We start from the raw sequence: 17,933 nt of genomic DNA, 5'->3' as shown, positions 1-17,933 counted from the left end.
GAGTTGAGATTGTTGACCAATTTGAAAATAATTTCTAATTATTATTTTAATTAAACACCCCAGGTTAATAATAAAAAACTTCAAATATCTGTATGTATATAACTTTTATTAATTATTTTTGTACATATAATTTTTATAAAACAAATTACAATTTTGAAAAAATAATCTATCATGTAGCCTTTTATAAACTTTTTCAACATAACAGGAGTTAGCTCAAACGACAAGAGACTTAGTATTTCTAATATCTATTAGAAGGAATATTTCTATATAATCAAGAGCATAAAATACAATTTCATTATTTACATTATGACTTTACTTACCAGTATGTGAATATGGTCCTACGAATTTATACTTATATTAGTAAACTAATGATAGATTCTTGTACATTTATACCCAGAAGCAAAATATGTTGATTATAACCCATAATTTGAGAAAAACAATGTAAATTGATAAAGGATTAATTAACTCATTATATTCTTATACAAAAAATGTTTAGTTAGAAGCTTGGTAGATTTTTTTATTATTAAATTGTGTTCCTGAGATTTCAAAAGTAAAAAATATAAAAAAAAACAAATTACCCATTGATTCTTAAAACAATTTAAAATTGTCAAAATGATATTTGTCCTGAAAATACAAACTAAAATTACACACACTTGGCCTACTTGTTTGATGTAGACACATCGGCAAAGTTGATCAGTTGCGGGGCGAGTCGAGTGGTTTAGTTAAAAATTGAGTTGCTCGGCCCAGTAGCTAACCCATCTACCCCATTTTGTCCAAGCAAAATGTATGTTCTTTGCTCAATTTCGAGGTTAGGTGAAGAGTCATCCTCAATATAGATCTGTATTCTTTCACATATTCTACAGCGTGTCTGTGTAGTAAAAGTCGACGCTCTAAGAGTGTCTTTTCTTCTTAACCAATATTTAATCCATACTTTAGGTTCTTTGTTAATTTCCTTTTCTAAAACTTCATCTATTTCTTCTAATAGGTATAACCTAATAGGTTATCCAACTTGGGCTCCAAATTTTTGTCGAATCACTACTGAGCCAAGTAGCTTGCCCACTCTACTCGACCTGTGTAAACCAGGTGTACCATTCCTGGAGGATCTACTGTTTTATCGATAAAAATCAATGTTACAGTTCAGGTTTCAAAATTTACATCAAGAACCATATTTCTAAGTCGTGCAATTATTGTCGAGAGCTTTTGAGGTGGTTATATTTCTTTTAAAGTTGCGTAAAACATAGTTTTAAAATTCTAAATATGAGTAGGTATCTCTAGAGATAGAGATCTCTGAACTTGCAAGCAAAAAAATAGCCCTCTTGAGCAATATAGATCCGTGCAGTTTTACGGACTCAGATTCAAGTATTAATCCAGTAGATTTTCCAAAAATTAGGCATGTAAAACATTTAAAATCTAATGAAAAAACTGGATGAAAAATTTTATTTTTGTCTTAACATAATTAGCCTCCAAGAAGATCCAATAGTTTACCAAATATAACACTATTTTTATCTTTAAAAGAAATGATTATCGAACTTTGAAAAAATTATAATTTGCTTCTAGTTTCATGTGCTTTTTTAACAATTGCTAATTTTGAATGTGGATCTAATACTGATAATTCTGTATATGGTGAATCTTTAGTCCCGTGTAGCATTAGTGACCATTCTTTTATAAAACCCGTTTGTGGTACTTGTGAATTGAATCTAACCTAAAACAAAATTAATTTAGTGATAGTTCAAAATTTCTTAAAAATTCAATACTGCAAAACATCAGGGTTAGGAAAGAGGACGCTAAAAAGCCAGTTAAAGTGCTACTACCAATTGAATTGTTGAAAGATACTGTTAACACAATAATCACAGCCAAACATCAGAATATACAGTCAAACAGAAGTTATTGTATGATATCCAAAGTGATTTTGACAAGATCGATGAAAGAGGAAACAAAAATCAAAATAAGATTGAAGAAAAACTCAATCCGGAAGATCACCGGACATTGTACTGTTAGCAAAAGAGTCCAGAAGTGGGCAGTGACAACTATTGCAAAGAAACAGTAGATAACACAGTAGATTATTTGGAAGAAACAGGAAAATAGAAAAAGTAAAAAAATTCATTCTGAATTGGAAATGCTGTAAAAAGAAAAACAAGATGAGAAGTTGGTTAGGCAGCTAACAATGTTTCCGATTTATTGAAAATAAAGAGTAACTTGATAGACCCCAGGTTTCCAATCTATTTAATTAAGACATTTTTCTAAATTTTCACTTAAGCTTCTATAGTTCCTCTCTCAAATACTCTCACAGATTTTTATTGTTAATTTTTATGTTTCGAGTGATCAATATCAAAAATTGAACAGTAGAATGTTTTATTTTTTTTTCGCGGTAATCCTGCCATATTATATCCTAGATATTAAACATTAAAAATGGCTGAAAAGAAAGTGGTAGAAGGGTAAGTGCTAAAAAAGGGCGTAAAGTAAAAATACCACGGTATCGTGAACGTTTTCGGTGAATTTATAAACAGGGTAAAAATTGGTCATCGGTATTTGAGAGGCATTAGCCCAACCAATATAAAAGCTGTACTAGAATTTACTCTCAATGAAACTGCTTCTTCGTTATCAACAGTAAAATATTAGGTAGAGGAGTTTAAACGAGGCCGTATGACCTGGGAAGACCAGCATCGCAGAGGTCGATCAAATGAAGTGAGGAATCTTGAAATAGTGAAGAAAATCCACAAAGTGGTACTGGATGATCGTCTACTGCAAGTGCGCGAGCTATTAGACATTTCAAAAGTACGGTACAAGGCGTATTGACTAAAAATTTGGACCTGAGAAGCTGTGCGCGAAATGGGTGCCGGTTCCAAAGAAGGCAAAGACGTTTTATCTGCAGGCAAGGTCGTGGCGTCGGTATTTGGGATGCGCGTTGGATAATTTTCATTAACTATCTTGAAAAAGGAGAAACTATCAAAGGCGAGTATTATTGCAACTTTTGAGCGAAAAAATCAAGTGAAAACGACTTTATTTGGTTTGAATTGCTGCCTCATGCCCTATTCGCCAGATTTATCCCTCCTGGATTATTTTTTCTCTTAGACTAGAAAAAATGGCTCGGTGGTCAAAAATTTTCCAACAATGAAGATGTGATGTTGGCTATATTGAGGATCTTGTCGATTCTTATTATTAAAAGGGTATCGAACTTATTTGACATCGATGGGAAAAGTGTATGGAGCTATAAGGAGAATACTTTGAAAAATAAATATATTAGTTTACAAAATTTTTGTGTTTTCTTTCTTGGGTCAGGTATTTCTGGAACCATCCTCGTAGATTCAATTTCAACTACCATATTATCCAAGAAAAAGAAACGATAATCAGAGAAAAACACTTTAGGAACAAGACAATTGGTATTTAAACTATTGACAATATATTCATATGAACCACTAATAAAATATGTCTCTACAATTCTTAATAACTTTTATTATTACAAAAAAAAACATAAAAAAGGTGAAACAACCAGTTGAATAAATTCTTTATTGATTTTTGGTACGATAATACGAGAGTTGATGATGAAGTTAGAATTTACACTTAACTTGTACATTCACTGGCGATTCAAATACATCCCAAACCATTTTTCATAAAAACAACATAAAACACGAAAATATACATCAATAACCGACAATTTAAAGATAACATCCAATCTATATAAATGTGAACTTGTTAAAAATAATATAATCTCAAACAATTGGCAAACTTCGCTCCATCCCGTTTTTGAACTCGAGTTTGAGAGAATTCAACTCAAGTTGGCTCGAGTTACGCCCAACTAGACCATCACTACAAATAAGCAGCTTTCCTTAAGCTCCTCTTTTCCTACAATAACTCTTATATACAAGGGTTGGGACAAAAGTCATGGGAACTATTTTTTTTTTCTTGAAGATACCAGTTCAGATGGAAATGATGACAAATCCAAACGAAAGAAGAAGGTGTTAATTATAGCATGGACAATGAATAGCACTGACACCGGCTATGCTGTGAACAGAGACTGCCTGCCAAGAGCTGTATAGCTAGATCCGCCCCTCGCGAATACCTAACAGCGGTTCTGCGAGGGAGACAGTTGCCAGAGATAGAAGAGGTTTTTTAGTCGATAGTTTTTACCTAAACCTGATATACTAGAAGTAAATAGGACAATATTATCTTCACAGTACACATAAAATTAACACGATGAATTACTAAAAACTCTCAAAATAATTCCCTGGTATTGTCACTACACACTGTCAACGATAAATACTTGCTGCACCATATTAGCACTCAGGATCAGCAATGTTCTATTGTAGTGCAAACTGCCTTAATCATGAGATCAAAGTCACCGAGCGAAATATCGGGAGAGTACCAATTCTTCCCATCCCCAATGTCGTAGGGTAATTTGAAATCTCTGACTTTTTCCCTAGCCGTTGCTGTGCTACTACCAGCTATCACAGAGCCATCTGTTGTTCTGCGTACAAAATATGCCTTTAGAACTTTCACACGACACATATACGTTCAGATATCTACATTGCCATGACTTATACCCCATCCCTCGTATTTTGAATTAGCTGATGTGATTTTTTTTATGTTTTTAAATACATAGTTTAAGCATATATCAATATAAAACTTTGACCAAATGCTTTTTGATGTAATAGTATCAATCAAGTCGTTTATTTCTCAGATTAGAAATACACAGAATTAAGTGGGGGGGATTTAAAGGGCTTATTTATCACAATTGTAGCAAGTTTGAGAATCAATTACTTACTTCAAGAAGCCAAGTTCCCTGTGGATATTCTCCCCAAGTGTGTGTAGTCATAAAAGGCCACTTTGAAAACCCGTCATGAGAATCATCATCATTTTGTCTTCGACTCAGTATCATCGATCTAAGAAAGTTGATAATTTACAAGGTTAAATAATTTAAATAATAAATAATCCCAGTCAATATTATGAAAATTGTGAATTGTTTGTATTATTTAATCTTAATAGAATTTCATTCGTATAAACATGTAATTTGAACGCATCAACCGCTTCTTCAGATGTAGAAAAACGCTGACCTCGCGATTTATTTTTGATCTACGGAAATAAGAAGAAATCATTGGGTGCCATACGAGGACTGTACGGCGGATGACTCATAAACTCCATGTTTTGATTGTTCAAAAACGTTTTTGGTTGAACTAATGTATGAAAGCTCGCATTATCGTGGTGGAGAATGGCGTTTGGCTTCTCTGATTTTTTCGAACACTTCTGGTAAACAAATGCTGGTGTACCATTTAGAATTGACCATTCTACGTTGCTCTAATGGAAAGTTATACCGAAAAAACAGGCGCGTGCTTCATGCGCGAACAACTTTTGATGGATTTGGCTCATCTAGAAAAACCCATACAGTCGATGTTTGATTAGTTTCGCGTTCATACACTTAGATCAATGATTCGTCACATGTTACGATTTTATAGACGCACCGGGATTGAATTTTTTCAGCATTTCTTTACACCAATCGACACGAGTGAACAAATCTGTTGGTTAAACCCACGTCGAAAGTCATAGAAAATCATCGCACGAAAATGTTTCTGTAAACAACTCAAATAGCACACGTAAAACATGTCATGTCATGTAAAAAATGTCAAAACCTAAATAGCAACCAGTACTACAATTTAGTAACAGAAATAAGTATAGTCAGGTTATTAGAATTGACTATCAATTTTGTAAATCTGACCTTGTTCCCATAGGAGAAGTGAGAAATAATTCAACGTCTCCTCTCCTTGTAGCGTTTAGTGTCACAACGGCTTGAACATGCTCCAAATATCTGACTTCAGTGCTTTCGCCTTTGCATGCGTTTGTAGTAATTTTCATCAACAGAGAATTTTTCGATGGAATCTTACTGGAATTAAAATATTTGAGTGGTTAAATTGTAGCCGAAAGAAAGTTTCCATTTAAAAAAAAAATTTAAGAAAAGTAGAATTTTTTTGAAAAAATATTGGTTACATATTGCAGTGGCGCTCACGATATTCATTTAATCTAGTACTAAAATTGCCTATGAAAGCTTGGCAAGTATTTTCCATGATGGCTGCCATTTCGTGACAGATATTTTCTTTTAATTGTGCCAGGTTTGTTAGCATAAATTTCAGATTTGATATATATCCACAAGAAAAAAGTCCATAGGTGTTAAATCGGGACTGCGTGGAGGCGAACTTATTTCACCTCCCCTAGATATCAGTTTGCCTGGAAAAATTTCACTTCACTCGTGACAGACATCTATTGGACGAGGGTAAAGTTGTACCGTCCTCTGAAACCGTGTTTTTTTATTATAACCATCAAATTTCTGCAGTTCATACACGATCTGCACGTAACACTCACAGTAACTGTGCATCTTTAAAACATAAGAGCTTATGATTCGTCGCAACGACATCGCAGCCCTTACGGTCACTTTAGGCGATTTTAGGTGTTTCTGATGTTTGTGTTTTGGATTGGTTACACTTCAGTAGCGGAAATTTTGCTTGTTAGCATGTTCATTAAGATGAAAATGAGTTTCATCCGAAAATAAGATGTGGGTAAACGTTGGACAGCGCTCAATCATCTGGTTTACGAAGTCAAGCCTCTGACCAGTATTCTAAGGCTTCTTGCACCAACTGAATTTTGTAATGGTACAACCTCAGATCTTTGTGTAAAATGCGATAATCTATACACGTTTACAGCAGTTTAAAGCAACGGCAGATAGCTCCTGGTTCTTCATTTAAGTTACGGACATTGCGAACATAAAACTTATACACGCAGATTATTCCAGAGAAATGCTCCATAGCTACTAAATTTCCAGGCTACTGATCAACAAACCTCCTGCGCCCCTCCGAATACCTGCGTTCACACAATAAGCTATACAAAGGTGAACTTTTGAAGTGAATTGTATCACATTTCTATAATAAATAAATGGAATAATAATTCTTTGGAATATTTGGAATAAATCATTGTTGAAAATAATGATGCATTTAGTTCAGCAGCTAGATCAAATAGAGAACAATTTATTTTTAAATTCACTAGTTATTTGTGTTCTGTTTGTTTAGATAATTCAGTTTTTGATTTAAAAAATGAATGAATGAATACTTACTGAATCTTATTAAGATTGCCAGCCTCACAGTGAAATCTTGGGGGTACTGTTTTCCATCTTTTCGCCAACGCCACCATAGCACCAGCATCTAGCACTCCAAATCCAAATAAATGGTTAAATTCCAATCCAACACCGTTCATGGTCCAATGGAATCTTCCTTTGGCGTCGAACAGAGAGTTTCGTTTGGAAGTAAGAACAGTTAAATGCTGAACATCTCTCCATGTTAATTTTGGACTGAAATATCATTAATATTGTATAATGTATTTTTTGAAAGTCTAAGAATAGATTTATAAATACACATACCGATATTGATGAAACTGAATATATTAATAAAATTCACTTACTTTGCCTCAAGTGCCAAAGCGAATACACCTGCTGCTTCCGGAGCAGCAGCTGATGTTCCCGAGTGGGTGGTAGTGCATTTCCCATATAAATCAGTAGTAGCCTGAAAAAATACTCCCGTATCATCAAGAAATACTTTAATACAGACAGAATTTTTACACGAATTGAATGTATTTATTGTTAATACCTTCCTCATTTTAACATTAGGATATTGAAGGTATAAAAAGGATGTCGTTACTTAAAAAACAAGTGTAGGTGTTGTACGTGTTTGTACTGTCAATAGAAGAGAAGATAAGTGATAGTTTAACGATTAAATTATTTGAAAATTACAACTACTTACAACACCAGTATTTGGATCTTTAGCACCGTTACTAAAAGTTGATGCTAAAGTCGATGAACAACTTTCGTCGTAATGCGCGTTTTGACCATCATTTATTGCACTGTTTATACTTATTGTCCACATACTAGCGGCATAACCATCACAATTACAATCGTCGTCTTCACCTCCATCTCCACTAGCCCAAACGTAAATATTTCCTAAGCCATTTCGTCCCTAAAAATTATATAAACTTCATATTTATAAATATTTTTCATCATCTTTAAATACTTCATTGACTCCTTTAACTATGGCTTTCATTGTAGAATTTCTGGGCCCGTCTACTGTTTTTCCGTCGTCAGTGGGTCCCCAGGATGCGCTATATATGTCTATTAAGTTGGGTTCATGTCCCATTGAATTCGCTTCGATGAGATCCGTCATGTAAGGCTGATCTAACATTCTGATTCCTGTGATACATACAATATTTTAGCTATGAAAATTGGATATTTTTAACAATTAAGGATTCTTGTACATAGCGAGAATGGTCATAAAAGTTTCCATTTTAATCCTAACCTGCTATTTTAGAATCGTAAGCCACGCCAACTCCGCAAATACCATTATCTCGAGCAGCTGCTACTTCCCCAGCACATCGAGTACCATGGCTGCAAACAGATATAAAATTATAATGTTGAAATGGTAACATTTATAGTGGTTATTATTTACTTTATATACGACTATAATATAAAAGAATACCATAGTTAACATTTTATATGGGTCCAAATACCCTTCCGAGGACCAGAATTCTTTTGTGGTGTTAGCACTATTGCACACAAGAGAAGTAAAGATAAAAAAATCAAACTGGTCGAAAGAAACGACTTCAAATTTTGTGGGTTAGAAGATGAATTGTCCATCCACAAACTTGTTAAAGGAATCTCAGAGCCTGACATCTGGGAGCAGTCTTTTCAACTCTAATTACCAGATTTTAGTCGATGAAAGATCAGCTCTGAGGTTAAATATAAAAAAATGTTCGGAAACAGCAAAGAAAATGTCTAATGACTGAAACTTGATTTAAAATAGCCTTCAATGAGTATCCATAACTTCTTGGGATAATAAGTTGAATAATGAAGATCCATACAGTAGATATATCAAAAGTTTAGTATTTATAAAACGTGTTTGAAGTGATTGTAGAATTGTTTGGTTTAAGTTGAACACAGTTGAACTCTTGTTATTTATATTGAACACACTGTTTACACCAACACTCACAATTACACTGTCTGACGCGCGTTTAGATAACCAAGTTATTGTCTTCAAAGACTGAAGGTAAACTAAAACCTAATAACTTGACTATATACTAAATTTTCCCACCAATAAACCTTCTCTCGCGATAACTAATTCCAGCGGGAATCTTCACATTTATTCATTGACTACTTAACTATAGAGTGGGCTGTAAAGAATTTGCCTAAAACCAAGATTTTCCCGCTGGAATTTTCGCGGTAAGTCAACTGTGCGACTGTGTTGGTTTAAACAGTGTGTTCAGTATGAATATCACCAGCGGTTCCAGAAATTCAAACTTAATCATATGTTATTTGGCTTTACAAAAAGATTTGTGTGTGTGTATGTTTGGGCGTGTTGGCTTGAGGTAAATTGACTTTGAAACTCGATGCTATTAGTAATTGAGTGTTTTAAAAAGTGTTTTAGATGTGGTGGAATATTTCCTTTGCACTGACTAGCATTACTTCGTTAAATCGGAAATCGTTAATGAAAGTATTTGTTTAAGTATGTCAAAATTTATGTCTAATTGTGCCGTTTGAAAATATTGTGGACACCATGATTACGAACCATTTCAATTATGGTGAATTAGTTTTCTTATTAAATACTCAACAAAACCTATCTAATAACCACCATATTCTTCTGACATGGGTCTATAGTATTTTTTTGTCTTTCAAAACTGGAATTATTAATTTGGAATACTAGTTTCTAGTTGATAGAAGCCAAAAATTATATTTTATTATTATATTATTATTATTTTATTATTATATTATATTATTTCACTAGTGAATAATGGTTCAATATTTACTGCTTGACGTTTGGTATATACAAGAAGCTACAAAAATACGGAGAATTACTTGATTATAATCAAATTGAATAGATAATTTAAAATTTGTAGTATATAAAATTTTTTTTATTTATATACCCGAGGAATTGGGTTTCTTTTTTTGCACATTTTTTATTGCCAAGAACTCACATGGTTATTAAGCTTATCAAGGCGTTATCTTGTAGCCTGAACCCTATTTTGAACTTTCTTTTTTTCCATATAGTTTCTCCTTTACTAAATTTACATATTTAAATCGCTGATATTATTCATAAGTAGATTTTGCAGTTATTACATTCCTAACATTGACAAATTTTAACAAACTTTCCACTGTTTGTGTTAACACAAGAGGGGGTTATTATTTGAAAGAGGGGTCCACCTTTTTTGGTCATAAAAAATCGAAAAATTAATATTTTCCATAATTTTTATCATTATTTTTAATTTTTTCGACACATTTACTGGTAAGATAGAAATTAGTACAAAGTTTAAAAATTTCAACAAACCTTTGGCCAATAGAAAATCCAAAAACCATGAATTTTCCCGATTTATCTTCAAATACCGAATTTTATTCGAAAAATGTCATATTATCATATATCATAATATCATATTATGAACAATTTTTACAAATTATTGTAAAAAATTTAGTTAGGTTAAAATTCTTCATGCTTTATAACGTTGCGTAAAAAGTGTTTAACTTTTGGTTTTTAAACTCAGTTATTTTTATCTTGAATGATTCAAAAAAATAAACACGATAAAAAAATTATAAATCAAGTCGTCGTATTTTGATCACATCTCATAATGTTGACATTTTCCTATTTATAAACAGTAGAATATCACCAGAGTTTAAACGAGGCAGTACGACCTGCGAAGACCAGCATCGTAGTGGTCGACCAAACGAGGTAAAGATTGCAGAAATGTTGAAGAAAATCCACAAAGCGATACTGGATGATCGTCGACTGAAAGTGTACAAGCTAGCAGACATAGTAGGCAGTTAAAAAAGTGCGGTACATCGCATATTAACTAAAAATTTGGACTTGAGAAAGCTGTGTGCAAGATGAGTGCCGCGTTTACTCACAATGGAACAAAAACAACGTCGTGAAGATGTTTCCATCAAGCGGTTGGAAATTCACAGAAATAAAGCCGAATTTTGCGCGTAAATAAGCAACATCTTAGCAGCAAGATTCAGTAAATATTTGATAGTAAGGAGTAAACGATGCATTTAAATAAACTAGAGAAGTGTTTAGTGATAAGTGTTAGTGGTATTCATCCCACCGTTTAAAAACTGTTTAAATAGATAAAAAGAGTAATTTGGATTTATTTGCCAGTCTTAAATAAAGTATAGCACCTTTTTATCAAGTTTTATTGTTAAAAGTGAATATGAATATAATCAATTACCTGTTGAACCAATCATCTGTATAACGTGGAAATGGATAAGGATCATTGCTGCTAAAATCATAACTGGCTTTTGCATTCTGAAATATAGAAATAATTTCGAAATCAAAAATGTGATATTTAATCATAAAATAAGTAAATTACAATTGCGTATATGATTACGCAGTTATCGATAATTGATTCGTTATAAAGTGAAGAAGAAGATGAACAACAAGGATTCGAAAAACGTCCAAATTTGAGTTAGGTGAGATTAGTCTAATTTTCTTGTCACGTTTTACATGCTAAAGTACTTTTTCCAATAATATGCAGAAATTTCAGATTGAAGAGTTGACGTCGTCTAGTTCGAAGGTCTTATTTTCTCATACAACTTTTTTCTAGCGTGGTAATAAATTCTTCCATTCTTTTCATGTCTTCCTGATCTTTTCTATCCATTAGATTTTCCTTGGTTCTTCCCATACTATCTCTTTTTGGGCCTCTTCATTTCGTTGCCGTTCTTGATTCTGACATTCTTTCGAAATATCCCAACCATCTTAAACTTCTAGATCTTATCATTTTGCTTATTTCTTTTTCATCATATAGATTCTTTATTTCCTATTTTTTTTCCATATGTCTACGTCTTTTTTCCCTTCTAAGTAATTTCCTCTCCCATATATTTAATAATTTTGACTTCTGCATTATTCTTATTTTCTGTTTTCACGTGGCGTTTATTCCGCTTCTTTGTACTACCCATTCCACTGTTATGGTGCACAACGTAGCAGATGAAGGATGCCTCTGCTTTAGCCCTTTATTCGTATCGAAGCTCTCTGATATTTACGAGTTTCATTTTCGTGAACTTTATCAGTTTTATTGGTACTTTCAGGCCCTTCATTATTTTGTTTTAATCAACATACACAAATTTTCCGACAGCAAAGTTTAGGGATGCATTATTGATTCCTTTTTACAAACGTTGCTCATTTGATAGCAAAATTCGTGGCGGAGGCGGCAAGGTTTTTTTCCTTATTAAAGATATTGGCGTTCGCCCACACTTTCTCGTGTGAACTTGACGGCTGCGAGATTTTTGTTACAGTATGTCCTTGATTTAATTCGTACAGGTAAAAATAAAATTTCTCTTGACCCCAAGAGACTCTAACTTATCGGATATAATTTCTCAAGGGAGCGCAGAGGGTAACGGTTAAATGACTTTGATTTATGTTAATGTTAAAAATTATAGTTTAATTACAAGGTGTTAAAAAATGCATCTGTTACTTACGTAATTATATTTTAAATCAGCATGCATGTAGTCCACCCCTAAAACAGTAAATTTCCTTACAGTTTACACAAATATAGAATCCAGGGTTTTATTGATTTCAATTCTATTAAAAAATTCACGTGTTAAGTCAACATTCCGATATGTACTAGCCACCAAGATCGCCTGATTTAACATCGTGTATTTTTTATATGCTTTAAAGAGTAATTGTGAATAAACCACAAACAAAAACGGATTTTCGATGATATAATAACCCTATTCAATTTCTAAGGTTATAAATAAGATTTTTCCATTCCATACACCGTGTCATCAGCTTATCTGATATTGTTAATTCACAATCCATTAATCTTAACTCTCCAGAGCCTTATGAAAAATCGCCCCGGAATATGAATATATAAATTCTGGACATATTATTATCTATTCCAATTTGCGCTGTTTGTTACTAAGATCGAATTTTACCGTTGGTGACATTCATACTGAACACACTGTTTACACAATTACACTGTCTGACATGCGTTGCGACAACCAAGTTATCGTCTTCAGAGACTAAAAAGTGTGTTCAGTTTGTGCTAATATAAGTTTTTGATGGATCGATTGTACCGATCTGTGTCGAATCGTATGAGGAGGTGCATTAGTTTGAGGTGTTGTACACTATCCATTGCCTTCTCGAAGTCAATGAAAGACAGACATCTTTTCTTTGAATACAACCACTGTTTGGGGTAGTGACCTATCTCATATATAGTGTTGAATACTTTATGTAGTACTTTTAATGCCCTTTCATCTAGAAGTTTCAGTATATCAGAAGGGATTGTTTATGGGCCAAATGCTTAAAATTATAGTAAAATTAAAAAAAAATAATTATAATTATAATTACCGTCATCCATTATCGCCGTGGTAACGTTTTTGCCGGTAATTCCTTGAGCCCAAGCAGCTTCGACGTTCAAATCGAGTTTGGGTTTACCTCCATTCTGTCCGGTATTTTTCAAATACCATTGATAGGAAAAATACGGATCGGTCGGATCTGAATGAGGCTTTATATTTTTAACTAAATTTTCCACTTTCAGCGGCTTATAACCTCTTTTTACGCGGATAAATCCGACCTGCTGTACTGCCGAGTGAACCTAGAAAAAAAAAGTGTAGAAAATTAAGAAAAACTCAAAGAATGATGAATGTATGTATACAATTTAACTTACTAGTGGATCTACTTTTAATCTTCTCACATGAGGTATACTCCTCTTGGATCTGGCAATTGGTATACCGTGGTTTACGAAATGATATTCTCTCCTGGACCCCAGTAACTGAAAAAACAAACCAAAATTAAGTATCGCAATCATTCATAGTCAACAAGGGTGCTACATCTTCGTAATTCTAGAATTCAAGCAACTTGGAAGAAGAGGGAACCAAATCGATGATGATACCTGGTTATATACCCTTCAGTCTGCAGATAATATTTGCAAACGACATAGAGGACTTAGAACAAATGGCGCGCAATTTAATGGAAGAAGGGTACAATCAAGATGGAAGAACTATAAAAATCTAGGAGTTATTTTGGACAAAGATTATGCAGAAATAAAATGTAGAATAAACAGAGCAAGAACAATAACTATATCACTAAATGGAATAGTAAGAAAAGAAACTGAGGACCTACATTGCAATGATTAAAGGTTCGTTGGTATATGGATCATAACAAAAAAAAAAAAAAATAGAAGCCACGAAATTGGATCCATTAATAAGAGCAATTGGAGGTTAGATCGGATCCGAAACGACACTATGAAAGAGCAATTGAACCTGGAACAAATAATTATAGAACATATTAAGGAAAAGCAGTTGATTTGATACGGACACGTGCAGAGGAGGAAACAGGAATAATTGCCAAAAAACAATAAAGTGGATCCCACAGGAGAACAGAAAGAGAAGAAGACAAAGATTATGACAGATTCAACGCATAAGAATATCAATGAGTGTACGTTTATGTATGATATGCATTCATTCATCTAAAGTAAAATGAATGAACGCATCAATTACAAAATTTTACATAATGGCAGCTCCACATTAATGCCGTGAAACATGGATGTGAGCGGTTTGTCGTAGGGTATTTCCCTTTGGTATTTCATCCCGCGACAAAGGGTTCTTCCGGGTTTCACGAACGAATTTTTGAAATTGGAATGAGAACAATTTTGACGAAAGATTGTTTATATTTGTGGATTAGTTCTACTTGTAATTTAATTAAAGTGGGGATTGATATAAAAAAACAATTCACGTACTTGGGTGTACAGCTAACCAAGAATGGAAATAAAAACGCAAAGATCAGAAAGATAATAAACAATAATGTCGGAATTAAATATATGTAAGTTCAATAATAAGCAGATTATATAAATATCCTTGAACGGGGGATATTAAGGAAACTATTAGCCCGAAATATGAGAATAGAACAGGAAGATTCAGTGTTTTCCAAGAGGGACTTGACAATTTTGAATTTAGTTTGTGAACGCACCTTTTCACTTAACATCGAACTGTCACTGACAGTTTATTCAGTAGACATAACCTTTTCATCATGGTGAAATACACGTCTGCAATTCTTAAAAATTTACTACAGAAATTCGAAGTCGGTGGCCGCTATTTTAAGAGCGTTAATTTCGATTTTCGGTCGTAATTCTCGACCTAGTAGACAGGCAGTAACAAGTTTAGTGAACAAGTTTGAGTCTACATATTCGTTATGTTATGTTGCCGTGCCAGTGAGACTACGGGTTGGTCGAAGTGTCGAAAATATCGCTGTCGTTGAAACGTCCGTAGCAAATGATACAAATCAGTCAATTCCACGGCGTTCTCAAGAGTTGGGCATCGCCAAGACCACTTTATGGCGAATTTTGCATAAGGATATTACTTTACAACCATACAAGATCAGGGTCACTCAAGAATTGAAGTCGATGGACCATTCGAAACGACGTACGTTATCCGATTGAGCTCTGGAAAAGATGCGCCAAGATGATCAATTTCATTCCAAAATCATCTTCAGTGACCCATTTCTGACTCAATGGGTTTGTCAATAAACAAAATATGCGGTATTGGGCGGGTGGAAATCTACATGTGATTAATGAAAAACCACTTTATCCACAAAAGATAACTGTTTGGTGCAGCTTGCATGCCAGCGGCGTCATAGTGCCATATTTTTTCGTCAACGACGTTACTGTGAATGGTGATCGTTATAGCGTCATGATTATCGATTATTTTTGGCCCGAATTGGAACATATGGACTTGGACAGCATGTTTCAACAGCACGGCGCCACAAGCCACACGGCATACGTTACAATCGATTTATTGAAGAACAAGTTTGATGAGCGTGTTATTTCAAGAAATGGACGATTGGCAGCCTCGTTCGTGCGATTAAACGCCGACGACGTGGGAAGAACTCAGAGCCAACAATGAACGTGAAATAGCAGCCGTTTCGGCCGAAATGTGTGGCCGAGTCATGGAAAATTGGGTCCAACGAATCAACCGCTGCGAAAGTGGCCGCGGTGACCATATGAACGAAGTCGAGTTCCATTCATAAATGTTTTGAATGTATTTCAACACGATAATAAAGTTTTTGAAATATCTTAAATGGTTTAGAGGGGCGTAGGGCAATTGAAGAAGTTACAGAAAATACACACGGTTTTTTTTAGAAACGCAGAGGGCAGTTCTGGATCGAAATAACTACAGAAGAGATCAAGGCCCGCAGCGGACTGTAGCACTTTAGCGAATTTTTAGCTAAATATCATATTTTATCAACTTTCTTTTACATTTCTGTGCCTATATGTTCACTACATACTTTTTCAACTTTATTACGTATTATTTAATATGTGATCTTAAATAGAATAAGCGAGTTACCCGACGTTTTGGGTATTTAAAGGTTTTTTTTCGATAGTACCAAAATCAACGTTGACATTATGAGTATGAGTTGATTTAATTAGAGCGAGGTTGGAAGTAGGTATAGCGAAAGAAATAACGAATAATTGAAGATTAGAAATGGGACCTTCCAAATGGAAGCGCTTGAGGAAATTAATTCATCGAAATTTGTCCAACCCACCATATTTACCAGGTTTGGCCCCTATAATTTATTTCAGAACGGTATAGGGTAATAAAATCTCATTAGGTATGCAAAGGGACCACAGAGTGACCCAACGAATATTTAAGCCACTTTTTTTTCTTTTTATCAAGTGCAGGTAGTACCACCGGGTGTCAATTTATAGGTTAAGCTAATTGTTATCCATTCACAAACACTAAAAATATTGTGCCAATGGCGTGCCGGTAGGATATTCGTAAAAAAGAAAGAATTTTATTTTAACAGAATAAAACTAATAGAAGGTTAACCGGTACCTGTTAAACGCAAAACGTAACTGTATAATCTACTACCTGGACGGAGTTCCTCATTTTATTACTCTATACCTAATTTTGAAATTTTTATCAGATCACGACGTTATCGCATACTTTAACTCCTGTTTTTAGAATAAAGGCGCCAACTAATATTTATAAGGATTGAAAAGGCTAAAGCATTGCATTTTTGTTAAGTATTTGGCTCAATAATTGATTTATTATAAAAAAAATTGTTTTGAAATTTGTAAATCAACTTACTTCAATTAAAAAGACAATTGAAGTATGATATTAAAGCAAAATTGCAGCTTTCTCTGCCTAAATTGAACCAGAAACTATTTGTCTGCAAAGCAAGGACTTAATCACGCTGCCATTAACGCATTTTTGTTATAAATCTTTGAGCGATAGATAATTCAGTCAATTAATAACAGTGTTTTCAGTTTCTCAATAAAAATCACTTTGCAATTAGTAACGCCGAGTAAATAAATCTTTGTTTCTAGTACCGCCATCTATCGATAAAACTTTAAGGGTTGATTTAAAAGTTTATTTAATATAAAAAGTGATTAAATCACTAAGAAAAGTCGATTACAAAATTCCATCTGAAGTAATTTGAAAATATATACGTCATCAGGCGGCGTTGTCATCAATGGGTTCAAAAATCCCTCTTTTGATATTAAAATCAAATATATTATACGTAAAATTACATAAAATGCATTACAATAGTTACCAAAAATAATAATTTTTGTATGTACATCGATTATTTTTAGCTTTCAGTACATGAAATCAAAACTATTTTGAAGTTGATGAAGCGAATAAATAATTATAAATTAAACAGCTGTTTCATTGATACATACCGAACCCATGTTGACAAATCCATGTCTTTTAGCAATCGAATGCGCCTCTTCAGGACCGATATCATTTTTGAATCTGACTAAAAACGAATTACTGAAAACGTCTACAGTTCCTATAGTAACACCTACTGAAATCAAAATATAAAGGGACCTCCAAATAGGAGGCATCGTAGGTTTATGGATAAGGAATATCAACTGACGAGACAATTCGAAGCGTCGCCCGAGTTAATAACGCGCATATTGACGTC

The 17,933-nt window shown here is 33.7% G+C and overlaps 1 protein-coding gene across 1 annotated transcript; it reads right to left on the bottom strand.

Moving 5' to 3' along the window:
- Positions 1 to 87: 87 nt before the first annotated feature.
- LOC130445639 (neuroendocrine convertase 2) lies at positions 88 to 17,917 on the bottom strand. The gene is made up of 13 exons (XM_056781389.1): positions 17,689 to 17,917; positions 13,678 to 13,782; positions 13,359 to 13,605; positions 12,488 to 12,525; positions 11,242 to 11,318; positions 8,328 to 8,416; positions 8,046 to 8,221; positions 7,779 to 7,991; positions 7,441 to 7,541; positions 7,097 to 7,330; positions 5,711 to 5,875; positions 4,763 to 4,880; positions 88 to 1,702 (listed from the first exon to the last, which is right to left on the bottom strand). Exons 1-13 carry the CDS (start codon positions 17,851 to 17,853, stop codon positions 1,541 to 1,543), a joined length of 1,890 nt encoding a protein of 629 aa, XP_056637367.1. The 5' UTR covers positions 17,854 to 17,917; the 3' UTR covers positions 88 to 1,540.
- Positions 17,918 to 17,933: the final 16 nt, after the last annotated feature.

This window comes from Diorhabda sublineata, chromosome 6 (assembly GCF_026230105.1).
Source record: "Diorhabda sublineata isolate icDioSubl1.1 chromosome 6, icDioSubl1.1, whole genome shotgun sequence".
Taxonomy (NCBI): Eukaryota; Metazoa; Arthropoda; class Insecta; order Coleoptera; family Chrysomelidae; genus Diorhabda; species Diorhabda sublineata.
The sequence above is the reverse complement of the archived record's forward strand: the minus strand, read 5'-3'. Positions and strand labels throughout refer to the sequence as shown.